Genomic DNA, 25,226 nt, shown 5'->3' with positions numbered 1-25,226 from the left:
TAATGGGTTAAGTTTTCCTGTAGTTAGGTTTAAATGTTTGCTACACAATATGTCTCATGAAAGGGTGCAACACACATGCCTGCAAATGGAGTGGCAGGGCATACAGTAGAGCATATGGCAGATTATATGATCTTTAAAGACTAATAGAAATTACGTTACTGCACATATTTTGATTTTTCTTCTAGGTAAGGGAACGACTGAGGGTTTCTTTAGAAAGAGTCTCTGCACTGGAAGAAGAACTAGCTGCTGCTAACCAGGAGGTAACATAAAACACTTTCTCCCCTTTTGAGATTAAATTTCTCTAATACTCTGTCCCATGTGTTCCCTGTCACTTTCTTCAAAACTGTTAGGAAAAAAAAAACCAACAGTACAAACAAACAAAACCAAAATGAAACAAAAACTGAAGAAAAATTACATTCTGAGTAACCTTCTCAGTGAGGCTTCTTTAAGGTCGTTGTAAGATTAATACAACCTTCTGTTTACCAATTTATTTCCTCCTTCTCTTCCTTTGCAAGCAAACCAAAATCCAAGACCTAGAAACAAATTCCCAATTTTCTTATTGGACTTGAAAAAGGAATGAACCAACAAATATGTCAGATACTATAAAGAATTCAGTAACCTGAATTTCCATTTTACTATAAAATTAAGTAAAACACATGGATATATACTGGTTATATAAATGTTAACATTGATGAAGGAAGGATTATGGATGATTGTGAAATGTAGGTTTGTCTCTTCCCTTTTAACGGCAGTGTATCATGGTGAACTATGGTGCCACGTAACTATGGTGAGCTTGGACAAGAGAGATTTTTTCCTGTTTGCAGACTGTTCTCTTTTGTTTGAAAGGGTGAACAGCAAAACATGTTTGTATTGAACAGCTGTACAGTACACACATATAGAAAGAAAGTTTGCACCCTAGAGAGGTGATTTTGAGGACAGATAATGTAAAAAATTAAGTCAGCTGGTGACCTTACCATCTTCCTCATGTTCTGAACCCACCTGACATGTGCTTTAAACACTGTTAAAAATAAGCCAGATAAGCAAGTTAAATTAAAGCTATTTTGGGTTATGGCCATTTTGTGGTGTCATTTTGTTGAGAGTTCAGATGGAAACTGAAAGAAGCCACGGAAAAACTTAAATGGTATCAAGCAATTCTTGAAAAGTGGAATAGCCGTAATTCAGAATAATGTGTGATAAAGCAGAGACTCCTAAAGGATTTTTAACTAATTTAGACTGGAAAAGGTAGTTTCTTAAAGTTACTTCTTAAAAGCAGGATCTTCAATTAAGATATTAGTACTGCTTTTTTGTAAGTATGATAAACATAAAATGATGACAGTAAATTATTAAATTACTTTAAAAATTATGTTTAAGTATATGACAAGTAGCAGATAAAAAGTAGCAGAAATGTGTATGTAAAGATATTCCCTCTTTTGAAAGCTTGTGGTTGTGGCTCTGACACAGCGACAGTAAGAAACTGCAGACACTCCTGAGTACTTATTGAAAATGTTCTTATATTAAAATAGCCCCAAAACTGGGAGAGAACAACTGCAGTTTTCCATCATTAGTCAGTAACTAAGCTCTCATTTAACAGTCGTTGTGGCATATTACATACATAACAAAGGGAGTGAAATAGTCTGTAACTGGCAAAGGTGATTTCAGCTCTACTTGCTAACAGAGTCATGCAAAGCACTTAATATTGGATAGGCAATTGCAACACACCTTGAACTGTAAACTCCAGAGCAATTGGGGTGGGCGTTTGGACCCGTTGGGGGAACTCAGCTTGTGTAGTTTGTGTAGCGAATGTTTACATGTAGGTACACAAGGGTAATGGAGAAGGGGTTTTGTCTTATGAGTTTATATTTTATTAAAGCTTATATTTTATTAAAGAGTGGATTAAAAATTCTTTAAATATATTTTTTCCTAGGGGAAAAGGTTATTTGACTATATATTTTATTTTGCTGCAGCAGATTAGTGATTGTGGAGGGGGGCATTGTACATTGTAGCAAACTGAATTGCTGTTAGTAAGTTTTTGTGCAGACAGGGGCAAAATAACTGCAGTAATATAATTCCATATTCATCCTGCATTTTTTTTCATTTCTGCTTACGCTCAAAGCCATTACTCAACTGTTCACAACTAGGAAATGTTCTGTTCATTATCTGTTGTAGACAAGATGAATAGAAGACACTGTTAACAATTTTTTTTGAGAAATTTCCCTCCTGTTTTTAATTAAAATTACTGTAAAACATAGCTACATTTGCCTACCCCTTAGGTGCTTTTTAAATTTTGCTGGTTCTCATCTTCTTCCCTATAACCTATGGTCTCTCCAAATAGTTTTTTTGCTGAGGGTTATAATTTGCTGTTAGCAATTAGACAAGCTGCAAGTGGGCACACAGTAACAAAGCTTAGTGGTATAATAATGTTATATTATTCTATATATATTTTCCAAGGGAAATGTAAAGTTTTTCAGTGAGTATATGAATATTTGCAAAACTGAACAACAATCTGCTAACTAGGTTCCTTTTTATACACCAATTTGAGGAGAATGAGTCTCGTTGGCAAGAGAAGTGCATTTATCTTCACAGTTTTGTCATTCATGGTCTTAAGGGGAATTAACTTCATTGTTGATGATACTGACAAGATCTTTTGTTCTACTGCTTTAGAGATACTCCTATTACCACTACAAATGTGAATCTTTGTTAAAAGTATGCTGAACTACACACATACAACCAACCATTAGTGCCATATGTTCCCAGGAACCCAAGTGCTATCAGCTTCCACAGCTCAAGAGTACATAGATTATAGACCAGGACCCATAGTAGCAGTTTTAAATCCATTTCTGCAGCAATGTGCAGTGTTAAATGACAACTGTTGCAATTTCCATTAACAGATCTCCCTGTTTCCCAGAGCTTTCAACAAATAGTTAAAAAAATAACAAACCAAACAACCTTGAAAGCTTTTCTCCAAGTTTGGTTTTTTCATAAAATCAAGCATTGTACATAATTATTACAGAACTAGAATTATTTTTTAATGGCTGTGCTTAATTTGCCGATAAATTTTCTCCTGTTCTTTTTAAACAGTTAGCCATCCCTTGAAACATCTTCCTGTGTTAATAAGAATCATATGATAAGTGGCACTCCAAAACCCTATTTTGTTCTCCATTAAAATGCTGGCTTTTCCATTTTTCCTCATTAGTAGAAACTGTGGCATGAAAAATATAGTCTTACTCACATTTATTACCTCAAAGGAATAAATGGAACTTTAGGAACCCAGAAAACATTGGGACTGCAGAATATGAAATTGCAGAAACTACTGATTTGACTGTATATATCACTGTACTACGATAGGCTTTTCCTCAGCATTTGTTTCAATTGCCAATACTATTTCCAGAAGCCAAATAACATTATATTGCTTCTGTCAACTGACACATAGATTATATTTTAAAACACTCAGGATTCATTCTAAAGCCTCATTGTTACAATTGCTTCTGTAAAAGTTTGCTTGAGTTCAAAGCTAAATCTAACTCCTGGAGCTCTCAGAGGTCTTGCAGGTCTTTTGGATCATAGCTCACTGCTTCACGTAACTGCATACATTCACCATGGGTTTCTTCCTGACAATGGGTTAGTTTATTCATTAGGGTACCCTTATGCTAATTTTACAGCATTTATAAAAGCATTCATAAATTATTTACATCACTGAAAAGAGAAGATGGTTTGAAATTTCTGATTCTTTATGTTCCATACCAGAGACAGCATAAAATGTATATGCTTAATCAGGAAAGAGCTTCCAAATACTGTGTTAATTGCCAATTTTCTGCTGCTCAGGGAAAATCAAGAACGCAGTAAAAAATGCAGTAAAATTGTTACAGCAGAGGACAGTTTTGGCTCTGACCATGAGGGGTGCTGGAGACATGACTGTGATACCGCTACTGCTAATGAAATATTCTGTACTAGTTAATATGCATATGTATTTCAAAGTGAAGTCTTAGCGAAATGTGGTATGTCCTTTAACCCATGGTTGCATATGAAAACATATTTCTGTGCCTAGATTTTTAATTTCCAGTTAGGTTGAGGCATTTTTTTGCAGGGGTTTCTTGGTGGCCTTAGGCTTTCTGTGTAAATACAATTCAAAGTGATTTTTGGAATAAAAGTATTGTAAAAGGAATAGTTTACTGGGAAAAAATAGATGTGCATTTCTTGAACATATGATTTACACAAAATTTCATCTATCCAGAATTCAGAAATTATTGCTATCAAAATATTGGATGAAACTAGGTGGAAATCAGGGACCTTTATTTTTTTTTTTTTTTGTTCTGAAGGCCAGGTAGATGACTTATATCTATTTCTGGTGATTTGAGGCATACATTTTTTTCCAAAGAATCTGAAACACCCTTCCTATATAGTACCTTCTTTCACCATATTTTCTCAGAATGGTGCCACCACAAGCTACTGCTTTCTGAACTCTCTTTTACATGTTTTTTTTTTTTTTTTTATTTCTTTATAAGCTATAGATTTGCAGAGGTCTGACTCTGAAGAGATATTCTTTGTGGTCTGAACTTTAAATTCCTATGTAAATGTAGCAAAATATATCTTTTCTGCAAAGTTGCACATAATTAAAAATATCTTGATTTGAAATGTAATTTTAAATGCTATATATAATTGCTTTTTAATCTGCCTTTGACCTTAGCCATCTCATTAAATGTTACCTCTGCAGAAAGTTATTGTTGCCCTCAAGTTTTAAATGTGGCAATGATGCAAAATGATGATATTTTGGTGATTATTTCTTATACTACATGCTTTAAAGTATTAATTTATTTCTCTGCACATTTCAATTAGTATGTGTAGCATGGCAATTGAGAGGTTGAAAATTAATACAGCAGCACTACAACTTCCATTGCCTAATTTTTTTTTTACAAAGTGAAAAAGAACAAAGCACAACAAATAGTCAGCTAAATTGCCATAACTATTTCATTTTATGTCCTCAATTAATTCTAATCTGAGTTCTCAGAGGAAAAAAAGCCCCACTAAAATCCTTTGTGAATATTGAGAGCATTGCCATAACCTTTTTTCACTAATTTCATGTTTCACTAAAAGAGAAGCAAATAAGTCTAAGATTTCAATGCATTTTTCAGATAGCAACTGAATAATTTCTATTGACATGCTCACTACTGCATTTGCAAGAGAAGTTTCTTAGTACAACTTCCATAAACTTCTACTGCAGAGGAAAAATCTTCAGAGTTTGGCTACTAAAAGAACATACAAATTCTAGCATGACAGCAGATAATGATTTTGCAGATGTAAGTATTTTTATTAAAAACCTCAGTGAATTAATCCTATTTATGTATTTACCACAGTGTAGCATGTGCCATGCAGAAATTATATATTAAATACAGTTCACCAGCTTTGGTCTTCTTCACAAACGGTTTTGCAGAGCAGAAATGTGTTGCTGCTCAAATGTCTTAGGGTGTTTTCAAAAGACATCCTAAAATGCTGTGTTCTCTTTCCTCTCCATTTAGCATGTGGCCACCTGTAACAAATCCGAAAATACCAATGTCATGTTCTCGTTTTGCACTGTCATTTTGTCTAAGTTGAATGCCTTCTATCTGTTCTTTAGAAGATACCAGTTTGTGTCTTCTAAAAGGATTTGTGTCTCTGTTCACGTATTTGTGGAGCACTTAAGGAAATATGTAACTGAAGACTGAAGGTTTTTATTCCTTCACAAAGACAGTGTGATTAATAGTTTTAATAAAATGTTTGATATTGTATGTTTGCTAGCTCATGTATATTTCTCTCTATGTATTTTTACAGTCTTTAGAATGTTATGTCATAAAGACAATTTTTATTTCTGGTTATATTTTCTAAATATTCTAAGATCCCAAGTATGAATGTATTCAGCTGCATCAGAGTTTTACTGCTGTTAAGGAAGGATTCAGACCCTTGCACTGAGATGAAAGATTCTGGTTTCCAAGGATCTTCATTGCAATTTTTATTTTTTTCCTCAGAACTTTGTGTCATGGCTAAGAAGAACTAGAAGAACTAATTAGTTCTTTTATTGCACATTTTTACTGTGATTATTACTGCATTGCAATGCTCCAGTAAAGGAGCAGGATGCCATTTTGTGGGAGAATGAACACTGAAACATTAGAAGAACTAATTAGTTCTTCTTCATTTTATTTACTTGTAAAATTATTTGTGGGATTTTTTTATATAAAGTATAAAATTAGAGTGTGACTAGAGTAAATTCCAGTGTCACAGATTTATCATTGAAGAGCAGACTTTTGTTCTGCTTATTTTAAAAATACCCTGAGATAGTTTGCAGCCTCTCACATTTTTTGCTATGACATCCCTATGTATCAATATGAGTGTGCAGATTTTGCCCTTAAACTATTGTAAGCTGAAATTTGCATTAAAGGAAAAGAAAAATTTAGATTTAGTAAAATAATGCTTAAGAGAGCATGGCAAATGGTAAAAAAAGCAATGTTAAGCTGTGACTTGCTACTTCCTCATTCTTTATTCTTCTCCCAAAACCTGCTGTGCAGCTATGAAGCAATTGTTTAAATATACATTAAAAGAGCAGTGAGATCAATGTTTGAAATAGGTTTTGCAAATCTCTTCAAATCTACTTCATTTCTATGTCTGACAGAAATATTTGATTTAATGAAACCTTGGTCCCTCGTGAATAGAACCTTGGGTGATTTAATGCCTTGATTTACTGAATAAATGATGACTAGAGATTAAAAATTCCCCATTTCCTTCAGACCTTGAAGCACAAACTTTCCATAAAATTAGCATCTTTATCAAAATGAGTATAAAGCTATTCCAGTATATTATTTTGTGTGTCTGTGTTTTGAAAGCATTTTTTTTATAGATTGCTCATTGTGAAAACAAATTAGGTGCTAGTACTATAATGTAAAAATAAAAAAATCTAAGTACAAATGCTATTAAAACTACTCATACTATTCTTCCAGTTAAATTTTATATTCTCATTTTTTTTAATTCTTGTGGCCTAAGTCTTCTGACCTTTGCCTTTGAGGAGATTGTATTTTTCTATGTATTAAAAACTGTGGCCAAATCTTAATTGTAGTTTAGATTGTTGCAGAAAGATAAATATATAGTCACTTATTTAGTAGCAATATATTCCATCTTGACTTCGATGCTGAAGTGCTTTTATTGAACATTTTTACTGTGATTATTACTGCTTTGCAATGCTCCAGTAAAGGAGCAGGATGCCATTTTGTGGGAGAATGAACACTGAAACATGGTTGCTGCTCTGTAGCACTTAACAGTATAAATTTGTCTCATGGTGTCCATGGCTCATGCCGCTGTTGACTGGACAGCATTACTGTAAAGCCCAGGTACACAGTGACCTGTGCAATAGATGTAGCAAGCAACAATTACTCTTTTTTACAGGAGATCTGTAAAGTGCCTCAAAGGACTCAGGCTCATCAGATACTCTGAATATTCTTGCTCCTAAAAGCATAAAGATTAGTTCAGCTGGGATGACTGCTTAGTTGTTTCTAGAGCAGAAAAAGTAGGATGCAATCCAGTAGTTAATGGTTTCATAAGTATTGATAGATGGACTTGGCTAAATTGCATAACTTGATTTTTGACAGCTTCTGACTGTAGTGGCATCTGTTCAGGTGCACATTCTGTCATACAATTGTTGTTCTGAGACCCTGCACAAATCCTGGTACACTGTCTGAATTGTATCACATTCACTGTGCTATAACCTATGCTTGGGAGTTAAATACTGGGTACATGTCCTCTCACCCCAGCTCCATGCCTGGTTTCTTAATGGAGGAGAGGTTGGGGCTGCAGATGGGAAGGAGGTGACTGTGCTCTCCATGAGGTCCTGCAGCTAAATAACCGTAGGACGTAGTATTCATCATCAAATAACACAACCACTCTGCAATAAATCTGCATGTATGGACAGTTTTCTGGATCTCATGAGGTTGAGTTATTTGAGTTATTTTGGGGGTCTGTACAGTGTTTTATATTAATCAGTAAAGAGGCATCACAGAGCATGCCTGACATTACTGCACAACAGCAAATAAATATATTGATATATGACAAAGCTCTATAAAGCTAAAGAAGATGCCTCAGAGATTGATAAATAGATCTCCTCTACTTTATTCCAGGGAATTACAAAATAGAAAAACTCCAAGTTTGCAGATTTTTTGGATTTCTAATTTATCACACATTCCTCACCCAAAGCAAAAAAAGGAGAAAGAGGAAATGGCATGGCAGCCAAAGAAATACAAGCTGAGAGAGCCCAGGGATCACACAAGCCAGATGTGTGGTTGAGCATATTTCACAATCATTTGCCAATACACCTGAAAACTCCAGGAGATTAATGAAACTGGAAGGTTACTTGTATATGGTAAGTTTAGGATTGTTCACAGTCAGCACGAGATTAGACACCAGGATAATTTCAGTTTGGATTTAATGTCATCTGTTTGGCAATCTGTTTAGGGAGCTTAACAAATCAATGGAATGCAACTCTCAGCAGACCTGATTTCATAAGGTCTAGTTAGCAAATGCTTTACTTTCAACATATTAAATTCCTAAAGTAAAAGATCGTAGTGCATGGGTAAAGGTGTGCTTAGCTGACATGCATTGTAGGGGTCACTATTATGTGTTCAAAGTATATCCATGGAAATTTTAATGTCTAATGTTTAATTTGCCCACAGTATTCACAGAGTGCCTTTCAGGAGATATCAGAAAGAATATATAATTTCTCTTTGATCTGTTATTTTGGGAATCATAAACTTTGAAATGGATGCTATTTTATCCTGCATTGGAGGTATGAATTCAGGTTTCAGAAGATAGCTGATTATCTTTCTGTCTGTGTCAGCTTGGGGGTCATTTGAAGTTTGTCATTTGACACTTGTCAAATGAGACATTCAAGCAGATGAAGATAGTTTCATTGCAAGAATTAGACTTGCAATATAGGACTGCAAGATAAAATGAATCTTTACTGGGAATTATCTTTTTGCAGATCCATCTTGATGAAAACGCAAAACACATACCCATTATCTTTTGCTTTTAATCTGCAGGAATAATGTATTGTTTTAAAATTGCTTAATTTCTTCAGAATGATTATTTAAATTTCTGTAAATGATTAAACTATTAGATAATTTGTTAAGATTATCTACTAACTTTCAAATCAGATTTTAAATAGTATAAAATGATCATAGTATCTTTAATGCTTATTACTTTCCATAATAATTTTTAACGTATGGATAGGCTTTACATGCTGAATTTGTGTAAAATATTTAAATTGATGACATGGGTCAATAAATAAAATCAACTTTAAGCTTTGCTAGGTTCATATTTATTAAGCAGTATTGCCATTAACATATGAACCAGAAAATGTATAATTTGTGTTTTCCTATTGGATCATCTCAAGCCTAGAGTGTGCATGCAGCTCTAAGAGTTTTCAGGAAATTCATAATTCAATTAACTAGCAAGTCTTACAAACAACGAGCCAACATATGCCTGTAAAAGAAATAAATATAGAAATAATTTTACTTGGAATTAAAAACTATAAAATATATTTTGGGTTTGATTAGGAAATTTCAACATTGGTAAATAATAATCTTCATTAATGCTAATGTGGACTATCAGTGTATATGAGAAATTATTATAAGAGGAGCTATAGAGGATTTGACTTGGTTCAATCTATAGAAAATGAACCTGCTTTCTTAACTTGGCACCCGGAGAGTGTGGTTTGAACGCCTTTAATTATGTTAAATATATGGTTACATACCAAAAAAAAAGGAAAAAAGAAGAAATATGTATCATTTCACTGCATTAGAAAAGGCTGTCATATTAGATTACACTCTGAAATAATCCTAAAATAAAAACATTATTCTAGATGTTACATGTACTAGGAATGAAAATTACTACCAGTAAGAATGTTATTGAAAAGTATTGAGATCTTGACTAAAATTAAATGGGTACAGTTGGTTTTAAATACTTGAAATACAGACTGTTACTCACTACTGAGATCCAATTTCAACAGAGTGGGAACGAAACTTAAGTTGGGAATTCTTCAGTTTGTACATGTGGATCATGGCTTTGATATTGTTTAATTGTAGTTCTAGGATAAGGTTAATTTCCTTTCTGGATATTTCTCATAACCTATCTATCTGTTTTATATTTTTGTGTTTTCTACAATCAGTAGCAGAGATGGTGATTTTAATACAGATACGCTGTATAGGAAGATGTGATAAAACTGGATATACATGCAAAATAGTGGTTTTCATAACAGACATATCCAGTCAAAATAAACCTAAACAATCTCAAATCTCTAGGTGACAACAAAGACTACAAAATATCATTTAGGGAACAGTGCTTTTACTCATAGGGATATATATTGGTGTAATCAAAAGAGGAAAACAGATTTGCAGTGCAAATAGCTAAACACACTTTTTCAAACTGAGCAGTATTTTTCAAACTGAATTATATATGTTAAACAGGGGTACTTTTCAATTAAATGCTTGATGTACTAAAAGCAACCATATAAAGTCTTAGAGGTACAAATATGTGTATATGTTAACATAAATATTAAATGTATACATGCACGCTACATGTTTCAACAACTTACATATTGTTGAAAGAAATTAACATTCTAATATCTCTGCCAAATCCATCCTCAGCTCTGACAAGGTGGAAATCAGACCCTAACAATGAACTCTGGAGATTTTGAATGCTAGTCTTAATTAGAGTAATAATGGAAGAATAATGGTTTTGCTACTATTTTGTTGAGCTTGGTAAGGAAATAAAAGAAAAGTAAGAGAAATTAGTCAGCAGGTGTCAAAATACACAATATAATTCAACCATGTTATTGATATTTGTTACTGTTTTCCGATTGTGCTAGTCTCTGTAAAAGAGTTCTTTCACTGTGTCGTATTTCATACAAATTTTGTGACAAATTGAAAGTAGTACATTTTTGTTTACTTCAGTAAGGTTTTCTGAAGAAAACATGCTGAACTGTGCTTGGTAATCTGTCAAAAATCTTGACAGGTGCTCTTCCTCACAATAGCACCTGCACCATTGCTTTAAATTGCTCCTGTTCTGTTTTCCAAGTGCTGCTACAGAAATAAATGGTGCGTGCTCTGGAGTGCTTGTAATAGCACAAGGCAGGTATATACACAGTAATAATTTGGTCCAGAATTCATAATGAAGCAAGGGAGACTAATAAACCCTACTGCCTTGTTATCAGCCTCAAATGTTACTCTATTACTACTTTTAAAGTACAAAAATGGCTGCTGGCCCAGACAGAGTTCAGACAGAGCCAGGGCCCAGTGATGGTGCAGTTGGGCAGCAGGAGGTCCTGCAGCGGGGCAGTGCCCTGCTGCAGCCAGCTGGGCGCCGCAGCTCCACAGTGCCCCTGGACCACAGCGCCCTTGCCACCAGCGCCAGTGACCTCCACGGGCATGCCGATAAAACACTGATAGCTAGCACCTTGTCAATAGTCATCACAAGCACAGACCATCAAGAGTAAAGGACCATGGGGTTAGGATTCTCATGTTTTCTGTTTAAAATTAGCAATCTGCTGCAGACTCAGAGCATTTGCAGTCATTTTTGCATGTTGTTATTCATTATGTGCGCTTCCGTGGCGTGAAAGCAGGGTCAGGAAGTGCTCTCCACCATAAAAGCAGGATTGCAGAGAGCAGAGCCAATGTCTAGATTGTAAGAATAAAATAATCAAGATGTGCCAGAAGCTGCAGAAGCAGAAGGTTTTAGCTTTCTTTGACAGAATTTGAAGTATAGGAGGTAAAGGCTTAAAGCGTAAAAGATGTGTAACTGAGGGCTGGAGCTTGGTGCGCTACCACAAACACACAAGATTTGTTTCCATTACTGTCTGACTTTCTACTATTGTCTGATCTCCAAGGCTCCCTCATGAGGATGATTTCACTGTAATTAGTATTTCTCCATGACAATGAAAGCTAAACAGCAATATTAATAAAAGTTCACCAGTCTCAAAAAGGGAGAATCCATTTTGCAAATACGTTGAAAATATGTATTACTCATAACTCAGACAATTTTTTATTTTAATAAAGAAGTATTTTTCTTTATATGTTAGGACAGGTATTAAAGGACTCAATTGTGTAAAGTTTATAGAAAGCTCACCCTTAAATAGCAGTAAAATACACTGAAATTCCAGGCAAATAGAAAATAAACTTAGCTGAGAGGTTGTCAGTCTTTCCTTTAAAAGTTAAATTTGTGCTAAAAAGCCCTACTTGAAAATTTGACTGATTCTTTTTGGTTACATCATTGAATAGTGGAGAAGACAAAGTGCTAAGTTTAAAAAAAAATTATTAAGTAAAAAAAATTATGTATTAAAAAAAAAAAATTAAGTATTCCTAGAACACTTAACTGCCTGAAGACTGAAACTGTATTGAGGTAAAAAAAAGGCCACTCAAACAAGTTTCAGCAGCAGAAGTACCTGGTCATTTAGGATTTTGTATGTTTAGAAATGGATTCTGATCTCAAACCTCTCAAATAATTCTAAATTAATTAATTTGCAATATACCCAAAGTAAACATGTAAAGTAGTGCTTTTCCTGCCTCATTTTGTGTCTGATGAGAGACTTCTTCAGATCAGTACTGGCCGATGAATTAATCTTCTGTTCTATGCAATATTTTAATATTTAAAATCAATATTCCCTTAACACCTGGATACAGGCTATTAAGTGTTCTAGGCATGATACATAGATTTGGCCATTTATGGAAGTGGAGACACATTCAAATCTTTTGAGTCTGAATTGCTGAATCCCAACTTCATTTAAAAAAAACATGATTCAACAGTGTCTGTAGATAATGGACACAAATGCTGCTAATTTGGAGGGAATCTATGTGGGTAGTATAGTGGAGGTATTTACCAAAAATTTAAAATCAAAAAAGCTGGGCTTTAGGAATGCTGAAATTATTTATTAGTTGAGACAGAAAGGCAGAATTTATGTAAGGTTATGTTCAGAATTATTATGACAGAGTAGGGCTTTTGAAACTGTGTCATTTGTTCTGAAATACCTTTGACATCTGGAAGATAGAATCAAAACCAAGTTCTTCAAGGTTTTGAAGTGCCTTGTGAGTCATAAAACTAACATGCAAAAGCAAGAAGAACATTGAATATCGGTATGCCTGTGAGAAGAGAACAGGCTGAAGGAATCTTTTTAGATTAAGTGGTGTTTTCATGGACTTAAGCTACAAAGGTTAGAAAGGTCCAACTAGAAAAGTGATACTCTATGTTTTGTTCTTAAACTGACAATGCTTCATTTTTCTCAAGAAAGAAAAAAGGAACTTTTCAATTCTTGTGAATGAGCTTGGAAAAGAAAGGAGAGAGCCAAATTTAGACTTTATTTGGACTCAACTATGGAGAGACTTGAAATTTTACTTTTGTTTGGGGTCACATTGAAAGGTGCTACTGTGGTCCAGATCAAGTGTGCTAAATAGGAAAATAATGTTTGTGATTGTAGTAATGGAATATAATAATTTAAGATCCACAAGCAGAAGCTGATAAACACAAAAATGTGATGTATTTGATAATATTTTAGAAGGTACAACTTGGACTTCAGTGTTTATTTAGGTTGGTTGTCCAGTTTTGGGTACAACAATCCTAAATAGATTAATGATATTTATCCACATTAATTTTCTGTTAATCTGTCTTGGGCCATGGGAGGGGAAGGGTGGTGGTATCTTTACTTATTTTCAGCAGCTATGATGCCATCTGCAAGAATATTAACTTTTGCTTTCCAAAAAAAAAAAGAATATAGCATGAAAACCATTAGGAATTTAATGCTAGAAGTTAGATAGTATGGAGGTAGTTGGAAAGCTGTCTGTGGACATGTTTTGTCAGATATTTTAAGCTGGAAGTCATAAACATAAAAACATCAGTAGAACAGATAGATATTTCTCAGAAATAATATTATAACATTTTATCTGCATTGAGAAATCATTTTCTTACCTAGATCTCTCCTATTATTGCTGTGTGCTGTTGTAATGATCATTAGAATTTCAGAGGTCTTGGAGTCTACCTAGGAAAAATTTAGTCATCTGTGTCTTCACTCAGATCATCAACCCGTCTTCCATGTTTTGGCAACCTGTTTAAAAAATTACATTAATGGTTCAGTGATTAAATGACCGTATTTGCAAAAAATTTGCACACTATTGAAAGTTAAATCAGGAAAAAGTAAGTAATAAAAAGAATATGATAGCAATTAAAAACTTTTGCTTCAGCAAAGAAAAAAGCAAAAATTTATCTTTCTATGCTTCTTTAGGAGCACTAAATCTGCCTTAATATATTCATTAAATCAAGAATAGAACAAGTATGAAAACAATTTAGCTGTGTGGTTCTTCACAGTTCAGATCTATTTTCTGACTACCCAATAGCTGAAACTTCTGCAATGTGACAGACTCAAACTCTTTGTTGTTCCTGTAAATATTTGCTCTGCATTCATTACAGTAATAAAATCATTGAAACCGTAATGTTTAACAATGATGGATTTTTGGCAAATTATTTGTTCCCAAGCATTAAAAAAATCAAGAAAATCCCTCCAAATGATGCACAATGTTGCATTATTTTATTTGCCTGTCATCTAAAAGGGACAATTGATTTTTTTTCTTCTTTATTTACTTACTTGCAAAGAGGTGATACCTAAAGACCCATAGAGGCTAAGAAAAATTAAACTCCTTCGAATTTGTGATAAAATGACAATGTTTTGCACTAGTGTTTTAAAGAGTATTTTTATTCAGCTAAAGGGATGTTAAGGATTTGTGTAGATACCGGTGATAATTCAAAATGAAGGCAAAGTAATGTCTGCTTTTTAATGGATCAACAAAAGATTATCATATGAAAAATCCAGATGTATTGATTCCTGTCAATTAACATATCCTGTGATTTTTCTTTTTTTAATGTTATGTGTAATTGCTCTACATCAATCCAAATTGTGTAATATGTGTGTTGAAGTATCTCACTTAATCTACCTGAAAGTATCTTTTAGCACTAATTGAGGGCGAATTTTATGGTAGAGGCTATAATTTCAGTAGTCTTGATTTGAGAATTATTTGAACCATAAAGAAAAATAAGTGAGTGAAGCTATTCAGAAAACAAACCACAAATACTGTATTACTGAGACAGACATAATTCTCTTATTTATGCAAAATGTTCAGTGTGTTTGTGCAACCTCCAAAGACAAAGATTGACTTAGACAGTTTTAATTCCCACTCTTGTGGTTTCCTGTAATTGTTGCCTTCAAGTCTTGGCACTGAAATCAGTGGGAGTATATGACTTCTACAGGGGCTATAACTTGGAATTCTTAGTGAGCAGTGAATCAGCCTGCTCATCATAATCTCATATTACAGCAATTTTCAACATTTATATTAAGGAAGAATTGCTTAAAGTGGTGCTCTTACATCTCAAAAAAATCAATGGCTAACTGCTGTTTCATCTTTCAAGGTAAAAAAAAAGTGTCCTACCACAAAATCAGAAGACAAGACAGTGTTGACTATCATGTCATTTGTTCCTTTGTATCCTTAATGGCCTTAAGATATCATTAGCATGTGTGGGTTTTAAGCCTCTCTGCATATAAAGACCTAATTTTGCAAATACTACAAATGGCCAATATAGGATTGAATTGTTAATAGATTTTTTTAATTGTCTGCTCAGTATTTTTCTGGTTTCTTATGTATATTTACCACTTATTTTCTTTCTTTTGCAGATTGTAGCTTTGCGCGAACAAAATGCACACATTCAAAGGAAAATGGCAGCTGGGGAAGGGTCTGCTGAATCAGAGCACATTGAAGGAATGGAGCCAGGGCAAAAGGTTCATGAAAAGGTATAAAAATGACAGTTGTCATTAAGTCTAACAATCTGTATGATAAATAATCAGGCTTTAGATTTTAGTCATGTGAATATTTTATGGAATGTCCATTTAGAGTATTGTCTGCCTACTGAAACCAATATAAAAAAAATCAGCTTGTTTAAATGGAAAACAAATGCAAATGGGCAAGTCCTTTCTCTTTGATAGGGTATTGAGTTGGCTCCATAGCTTATAACTAACTTTTCTTGGAATTTTTTGCATTATGCTACAAGTACTATATGCTGCTGAGTGATCCTTTGTATGCTACATACAGAAGAGCAAGGTGTAGTGGCATGTTTATGTGGAAGGCTGTATATGCAAATATTCCTGCAAAAAAGAGACCCTAATGGGGATAACAGAGACCTAAAAACTAGAAGTGATTTTTCTTTGTTCTGCCTATAGATATTCTTCCAATTTGCGCCCATGCTTGTATAGAGAGAAGCTATTTAGCTCTCCTTCGGTATGAAATAGGTATGTAGAATTCAGGCCAAGTATTTTCTGCTCAATGCTGAGAGACAACAAAATGTAGAGACTGATTTAATAAAAAAGGTTTTCTCCTTAGCCTTAGATTTCCACATTGATAAAAACCAAGTTGAGCATCTTCCTCTCTTGCTTCAGAATTAATAAATTAAAATGTAGCATAACATAACATTTGGAAGACAGCTGAATTGAGTGGAGCTGTTGCTTGGATCTCTAATTGTGCATTTTTGTGTAATGCCATATGATGAACAGTGGCATAAATCATACTTAGAAAAAATAGCTGTCATTATTATTTATTTTATAGTCAATCCAATTTACAATGGTACACTCACAATGCAGGCATTAATTTTACACTTTTGCCATTTATGTGTATTTTCCTTTGAGTAATCTATATGGTTGAGAAACACACAATAAACAAATACTCTTTGGCTACACTCCCCTTTCTACAAAATCTTACTCACAGACACATCTGTGAAATTTTGATCAGCAGTGTTCACCCCACTCAGTTGTGCTTTTAAATCCAACTACGCTGTTGAAAAATCTCTGATTTCCCACTCTCTTTGCAAGCTGTGTCTTCTGATTTGAGCCATTAGGTTCAGGGCTTACAAGCAGAACTAAGTAGAAATAAGACTACCCAACCTTTAAGAAATCTGCATATTTAAACACAAATGAGAGGAATGAAATCCAACATAAGATATTATTATCATAATTTTTTTAATTGAATGTTTCTAAAACATCTATGCTTCCTAATAAAAACAATTCAGGTTGGTCGGGTTAAGCTGAAATAAGGGGTTTTGCTCCTTATGGTAATGAAAGCATATTGGATAGGGAGTTAAGAGGAGGCTGTATGGACACCAGATCAGCCAGTGCACTCTAATTCACATCCTCTGCACTAGCAGCTCTCTACCTTTCTACATTTACATTGGTGCCCATCATCAATTCCTTATTTAGGAAAGAGAGACTTAAAAGCTAGCAAATATGGAAACTTGCAAAGAGGCCAACTTGCACAAAGAGAAGAGCCTTAAGGGACTTTGAAAAATTATTTCAAAGAACACCTGACAAAGATCACTTGCTGTGGGAATTAAGATGCAACCATTTCTGTTTTCAGATACTCTCTTACTTAGATCTGTGACCACTTGCTGCCACCCAGATCCTTCACTTAATCTTTAAGAACAATTGCCTGAGTTCCCCACAGGTGAAAGCCAGGAAAGAGAACTCCCAGTGAATTAGGTGCCCACTGGGAAATCTAGGGAAACATCTAGGGATGCTGCAAAAGTGGGACTGAACTGCCAAAAACAAGATACTGTGAATAAGGAGTTTGTTTTCAAATAAGTTCATTATTTCTTACTGGTATTTATTTTAGCGTCCTCAAGAACCATGAAAGTTGAATTATTCAGTATAACAGTATTTTCAGAAATTATCATGTGCAAATTAGGAAGCATTAAAGTTGCTTTGAAAAAGAGGAGGCCTTCTGATGTTGTACACCTTAAATGTCCACCATTACAGCATCCCTTTCAGCTGTAATTACATTTTGTTTGTTTCCCTCTCATAATGGAGAATATTCCTAAATTTGGTTCCACATATTTTAATTCAAATATTAAAAAATCATTGCAATAATTCTTTTGATGTTAATGGAGTTTTATCAGAGATTAATTAGCCTGAGGAATGACTATTTTTATCCTCAGAGATGCCAAAAAGTTTCCTCTTGGGAAATCCACTTCAGCATAGATTTCTGTTACACTGAAGGCACAAAATCTAAGTATGTAAGTGAAGTGTAAATCAGGGTGCTCTACATCAGTCAAAATTGTATAATATGTGTGTTGAAGTAGCTCACTTAATCTACCTGAAAGTATCTTTTAGCACTAATTGATGGCAAATTTTATGGTAGAAGCACACTGGTCCTACCCATAGTAAGGGCTGTTTACCAACAGAAATTGGTAATTCCCTTCAAAAGAATATCAGAAACAAATGGAAATAGATACATATACCTGGAGAGGTGAAAGGGCCTGGTATTTCTGGTGCAATGAAGACCAGATGTTACATTTATGAGGAATTCAGAGCCTTATATACTTACTTTTTGCAAGAACTAAACAGCTGTGTCTATTTTGCTTTATAATAAACCTTAGGCTACCACATTTAGCTTATTTATGAATCATGGTTTTTCTTCTTACTCATAACACTGACATACTACAGTAATTAAATCAAATGTTCAGAATTAAATCAGTAAGTTATGAATGAAAAAATCTATGAAAACACTGACAAAAAATTGTAGGCATTGTATTCTGTAGGAGTAAAAGGTGTTTTGCCAAGGCAATCATAGTGGGCTAAAATGTTCAGAGTGCAAATCAAATACTATTAATAAAAATAACAAATGTCTTTCAGAGCAATCATCAGAATCTGTTCTGGTTTTTGGGCTTGATTATTTTTGGATTTTCAGATGCGTGTTTTTATATGATTAATAGAAATCCGCAGAAAACTTCCGGTTTCAGTTCTTACTGAAAAAAGTTTATATCATATACTCTCCTTTGTTTTGAATGAATAAATTGAAAATTCTCTCAACTGGCACCATAATGAAATGGCAGAGAAAGGAGTGAAGCAAGGACCTATGTATAAATGTGATGTATAAAAGATATTGGGAGCTGTGATGCTTGCCCCAAAGCCTGTACATTCTACATTAGAGATATAATACGAAATACAGTTGATAAGTAGATAATGAGTTTGTTTACAAGCAGTGCAGAGATTTTTCTGGGGTTTTAATCATATCTTTTGGGAATCATATTGATAAAGCTAATTAAATAATCATGTGCTGAGGGGGACTTAATGAAGATGGATGTCTTGACACAGCTGGGGAGGTGAGGAGTATTGGGTGAAAGGAAACATGGATAAAAGCTGCAACTGGGTTTAGAAGCCTTCATGAATCGAAGGACAGTATGCAGTGCTCTTTCAAAAAGAGCAAGTATTCTGTTACTACTGTTCTGCTTAATAGTTTAGTTTGGCTGCATGACTGAATACTAAGTGCCCCACACTAAACTATGCAGAAGTTGCATTACTTCTGCATAGTTTAAATGATAAATCAATAGACTTCTTAGATCTTTGTCAAGAAATCAGTTCTTTGCTTGTTTCATATAAATTGGTGTCCCTGTCATTCATACAACTTTCTTTTCCTTTTTATCTAGTAGAAACCCCTATATGCTACAACATATTAAACCTGTTAAAACACAGCCTTAAAGGGGGAATTTCACATTTCAAGTACTGTGATAGCTGACAGCATTGCTGTCAGCAAGGATAATTGACCTTTGCTGGCTGATTTACTGCAAGGAGTTGCCAGGAGATAATTTCTAATGGTAGAATGGGGAGGCTACTAAGAAAAAGGTGCTAGTCAAGGCAAATGAGAATTGATTTTGTTTGTATAGTTTGGTTGAATAGCTAGATAGCCCTTAAAATAAAGGAGCAGTAACTGATTTCTGTCTGTGAGAGCTGAGGAAGTCTTCTAATAGTGTAAAAGAGAAACAGGCAGGCATTTTGGAAGGGACCAGCAACAAGAAAAAAAAATGCCCATCCATCAAGTGAACGCCCTCCCATTCCTCATTTTGCAAAAGGACTAAAGTGGGAGAGATGATCACAAGCATCAGAAAGATGAATAAAAGCTGAAAGCTGATCAGGAAACAGACATTCTAGATCTTTAAATTAGTCACAAAACGAGGAGTCTTTTGATGGCTCAGTAGAAAGATCACTAAAGTGAGGATGTTGAAAGAGAAAAGTGCTAGAAAAGATACCTATTTTTACATCAGTATCGGGGTAGAGAAGAAAAATTTCAGTTGAGAGAATATTGCAATTGATAGCTAATTAGAGGTTGGAGACAATTGAAGAGACCTCTAATGATCAGATTATTGTCTGACACAGACCAAAACGTGTGAAACAACCTAGAGAAGTAGAATAATTTTCAAACGTAGAGGCAATCAACCTCTTAGAAATTACTGTGACAGCTTAGGTTTAATGCTACTGGTTTTGGCATAGCTTTACACACTCTGGTTTGTGTGCTGGTTACATGGATAATGATCATGCTCCTTTTGTTTGTTTAGTTGTCTTTTGGGTTTGGTCTATTGCATATCAAGGTGTCTCTGTTAGTAACAGTTTCTTTTGAATGTTTTCCATGAGGCATTTGAATGGAATGGGCCGGAAGAGCTCTACACTATAGTAAAAAGCATTCTCTGGTAACTTATTTATTCTTACATCTCAAAGAGCATCAGTAATTATTACTATTTGCAGCATTGATCTTTACTCTTGGTTTCATAAAAGTAAATTACCTGTATAATTTATCTTGGTGGTTATTTTACTTACCTTTTAATATTCCTATACTATAGAATTCAGAGAAGTTTATTTGACCTCTGAGATAAACTGTATTTCTGTCTCTTCCCTGATGATGTGACCTTCATGGCCAGATTTTCTAAGTAGAAAGGAGCATCTCCATCATTACAGAGCTAAAAATAAAAGATCTTTTTTTCACCCTGGGGACTGGGACAAAATTTTCCAGATTTCCATGTGAGGGCCAGTGGGGAATTATGGTGCAATGAACAATACTCCTTGAAAAAAGAAGTGTCAATTAGTGTTATTCACCATTTAGAGTGTCCTAGTAAAGAATAGATGTAAGGCACGCAATTTTAGGGTTTAAATAAACAAAACCACAAATAAAAAGAGAGAATACACATACACACAAAACCCCAACCACAAAACCTAGAGCTTACACCATAAAAATACATGTTTCTTCTAGTTCTAAAAGATGAGTTCTGAATTTTTAGAATACTTTCAATTATTCAAAGGTACCTTATGGTTAAACAGAGTTTAATTTAATTCTCTGGCATGGAAATGCTTGTGCATGTGGGCATCCTGTGAATCACCTGTGCCAGATTTAAGAGGCACAAATGAGGAGCTCTGTCACGTTAATGAGTCCTGTCTCTGCTGCAGGTTGTTCAGAGATAAACCCATGAGATATTATTGGTTTCCTTCTCACCACTCTCTGAGGTTAAAGTCTAGCAAAAAATACATAATTAATTACTGGTAGATAGTATTAAGACAAAATATTTTGTGTCAGATGTTTTACAACTGGAGAGAAAATATCACCTGGAGGTGCTTTTTTACTGTTCTTGGGATTTGCTTTAAAAAAAATAGGTTTTCATGTACATTTTACCACATATGTAATTGAACATAAATTCTTTCTACAAAATAAAGTTGAAAATAACTTTGCTATATAATCAGGGACAATTTTACCATTTCTATTGAAAACTTCTGTAGACTGGTGTCCCTATTGGTTTTTTTGTGGGTGTTTTTTTTTTTATTAATATTATTTTACCTTATCTATAACTCCAGTTAGTTTGTGTCCAGTGTTATTTTGCTAGGGTTTAATTGAAAAGGAAGTATGAATTAGATTAACATAAACTACAGTATTCCAGATTAGCCGTAATTTACAATTTCTCATGGTGTTCCTTTTACCATTGTTATTGAGTTTTTTTCCTAGTAATCTAGTCTGCAGCTGCTTTTCCTTTTATTATCTCATGTAGAGAGAAGCAGCAATATAGAAGGGATTTATGGTTATTTGTAATGCTCCAATTTTCTGTCCTTCTCCTTACTGACACTCCTAACTGACCAGCAGATTGTCTTACTAATGTGCTTTTTCAATCTTGAAAGAAAAAAAATCACATTCCAGCAATGTTATTTTTCTTTTCATACTTTTCAGTGTTAGGGAACATTTACTTTCCTTCTCCATTTCCACGGACCTTAAGACATTAAAATTTTACTTCTCCCCCTAGATATTTCTTGTTTAATCCCTATTATCCCCTCATTCCTGCCTATGCAGTGTATCACCTGTTATAATTAGTACTATCACTGTCATCAGATTTACTTAATGATTACTCCATCCTTTCTATTTCTACTCCTATCTTGTTTAACTGTATTTGGGTCAGTGTAAAGGCTTTCTTTATGAAGGAAGAGTATATTTAAAACTCATAGGCACAACCCTGTTATCTATCAGTTATTTATTGAGTATGGTGATATGGTAATAAAACAGAAAAAAAGCAAAAAAAATCCCAGCTTACAAAAACCCACAACAGACATCCTCTTGCCATTGCTCTTTCCCTCATTCTTCCCATGAGGGGAGGGCTGCATTGCTGGGTAGAGATGTCATTGCTCATAAACCTTTATTTGCTCTTACCTCACCCAAGAAAAGATGTCTTAAGCTTGTCTTGAGCCTTCCAGTCCGATGCCATCCAGATTTCTCATGTGGCTGAGAAACCTGTGGAAAGGGGCAGGAGCAGAGGTCAGTGTCCTCACAGTGTGTGCAGCGGGTGAGCACACACTGCAGCTGCATGCACCTGCCATGTCTGTAGAAGGCAAGAAAGATGAGGAGGAAAATACATGATGATGATGGTCCCACTTCCGCAGCATTAAAGTCTGAATAAGTAAATGTGATAGAAACAGATGGACTATTTATTTTGGGTAAACCAGCTCGCAAAACAACCCTCAAAGCACTGAAGCATGTGAGCTATTTGACACATTTATTTTTTCAAGGAAAAATAGCCATTGGTCTTAGATTCTTTCATGAGAACTAATTGAACTTAAGGAGTGTGTCCATATGTAGCTTTTTCATTACCATGTTGGATGGACAACATCCTAAAATTTGTTGAAGACTTCATCTGGATGATGTCTTCTATGACAGAGCTAGGGACCATGTACATTTTTTATTTTCTCTGCTAGAATGTTTGACCAGTTAAAAGTTTTCTTTGTCATTCCTTCTTTAACGATTTCCTAATTGTTTCAGATTACTTTTAGTACTTTATTTTCCACCACCCCAACTAATTTGACACTATTTCTTCCATGTTTTTTGTGAATCTGGGGTAGTATAGGGATATGATAGTTAAGAATGTCTATTTTGAAACTGTTTTTTTTGAGTATGCTTTTCTGAAAAGGTTTCCTTTAGTGCTTTAGTTAATAATTAGCAGAGATCTAATTGATTTCATTGTTTCAAACATTCAACTAATAGTTTATTTAAAAAGGATTGTAATTAATGTATAGCTACAACATTGTAATTGATAAAATATTCAGCCAGAGAAAGCAAAAGAAAAATAATTAAACACAGACATTATTCATTAAACTGATAATAGAGAAGATGCTGCAGGTCTGTCCTTCCAGCTTATTCCATAGGAAATTTCTCTGGAGAAGGGGAGGTTCCTGCTCCTTTCACAATTCAGGAAGTGAATTGGAATCACCATCTACAGAATGCCTTTTGCTTCTACTGACAAAGCATATTTTCATATTCTTGTTCAAGCTATTTTCATGTGGGAGAGAAGGGAAATTATTGCCATAACTATTGGCAAAAACCCTCCTTAAAAACTGAGGAATGTTATATCAGTTATTTCTTGAATTAATACTTAATAACTTTCTATCTGTCTTTTGAAGTGATTGCTGTATGTGATGTACCCATATAATGGATATATCATAAAAGATAAGACGTAAAAGAGACACTATGTCAGTTAAAATCTCTTGGTAAACTTTTAAAGTATGCTTCAAAATGCTAAGTATACCAGATTTTAAACTGAGTTTTAAAAATTTTATTTGCCTCTTTACAGAAAGCTTTTTTTTTTTTTTAATCCTGATCTTACTAAGGAAAACTAAAATTACGCTTTTAGTAAGTTGGAAATTTTAAATACCAACCAGCTCTATGTATGAATACAGGAAAAATGTAAAGCAAAGCTGAATGATTATTAGAATTAAAGAAGTTTGTGAAAAGAATTCTTTGTTTCATCAAAGAATTATAAGGGAAGTTAATGTGCATAGATCAAAATACATGCATACATAATTGTCAATGACAGCATTGGTTTAGTGATGAGAGACAAATTATAACTGCAGTATCACTTGTCTTTCCAGAAATCTTGGCTATTAAGTAAATTAGAATAAAAAAATATTTTTCAGATTTAATTTATATATAGTTTAGTTATTAATATCTTAAGGAAAAAAGCTTCATTAATGAAAAGACTTGCAGTGAACATACTCCCAGATACTACAGGTTGCCATTTCATAGTTACCAGGGTTTATGGCATGTAAAGTACATGAGCACATGCCATTTTTTGCAGTTGAGAATTGGTATTTGGCTTATTGTAACTTTGCAGCATTCCTGGACTGCTCTTCAGATAGCTGTAGGGCAAATTCTATGCAAGATAAAATTTCCTAACCTGTGGAAACTGCTAAAATTACTGTATGAGATTATAAATGTAGAACAGATTATAATTGTCATAGATAAAAACTTTATCTTAAATTTTCAAAATTTTCATAATACAATGGTTTGGCTGTCTTATCCTATTTGAGTATTTTGTTTGTGATTACTACCTATTAATAGCATTTTGATTCAAGCAGAATAATGGAACACTTTCAAAATACCAAATTAAGTGTAAATATGTTTTTAATTTGCTATGCTCATCTTACCATTGTGTCCTGAAAGTAGATCAAAGATGGCTCAGCAGCTAAAATATCTAAATATAATTAGTTAGTATAAATACAACTTTGCAACTGAGTTACTTGATGTAGTGAATTTTTAAAGTAATTTTATTTAGTGATGAACAAGTGGGGCAGGTGATCTTGATCTGGGTTCATTTTATGGCTGATTGAGAAAAGAATGCTCTTAAAGACATTAAATAATTTTCTTATAGTGTGCTAGAGGATTTCTGTATAAATATATTTTGATAATAATAATACAAAGTGCTAATGAAAGCTGGTTTCCCCTCAGACCTTATATGATGTTTAAAATTATAGTTACATCAAAATACTTTGCTCTTGTGCTTCATCATGCAAATTTTGCTGATAAAATTGTACATAATCAAGAAAGTTAATGACA

The 25,226-nt window shown here is 34.0% G+C and overlaps 1 protein-coding gene across 14 annotated transcripts in view; it reads left to right on the top strand.

Annotated features, from left to right (window-relative positions):
- Positions 1-25,226, top strand: part of PPFIA2 (PTPRF interacting protein alpha 2) — a 279,612-nt gene that overhangs the window by 189,117 nt on the left and 65,269 nt on the right. For 11 of the 14 annotated variants that reach the window (XM_012569038.5, XM_072923120.1, XM_030260423.4 and 8 more), the window contains 2 exons: positions 186-260; positions 15,722-15,838. In XM_012569038.5, coding sequence (XP_012424492.1) covers positions 186-260; positions 15,722-15,838 — 192 coding nt within the window. The remainder of the gene's footprint in view (positions 1-185; positions 261-15,721; positions 15,839-25,226) is intronic. The other 3 variants (XM_072923123.1, XM_072923121.1, XM_030260495.4) reach the window with 1 other exon arrangement.

The sequence above is a fragment of the Taeniopygia guttata genome, chromosome 1A (assembly GCF_048771995.1).
Source record: "Taeniopygia guttata chromosome 1A, bTaeGut7.mat, whole genome shotgun sequence".
NCBI lineage: Eukaryota > Metazoa > Chordata > Aves > Passeriformes > Estrildidae > Taeniopygia > Taeniopygia guttata.
This window is presented reverse-complemented; position numbering and strand designations above follow the sequence as displayed.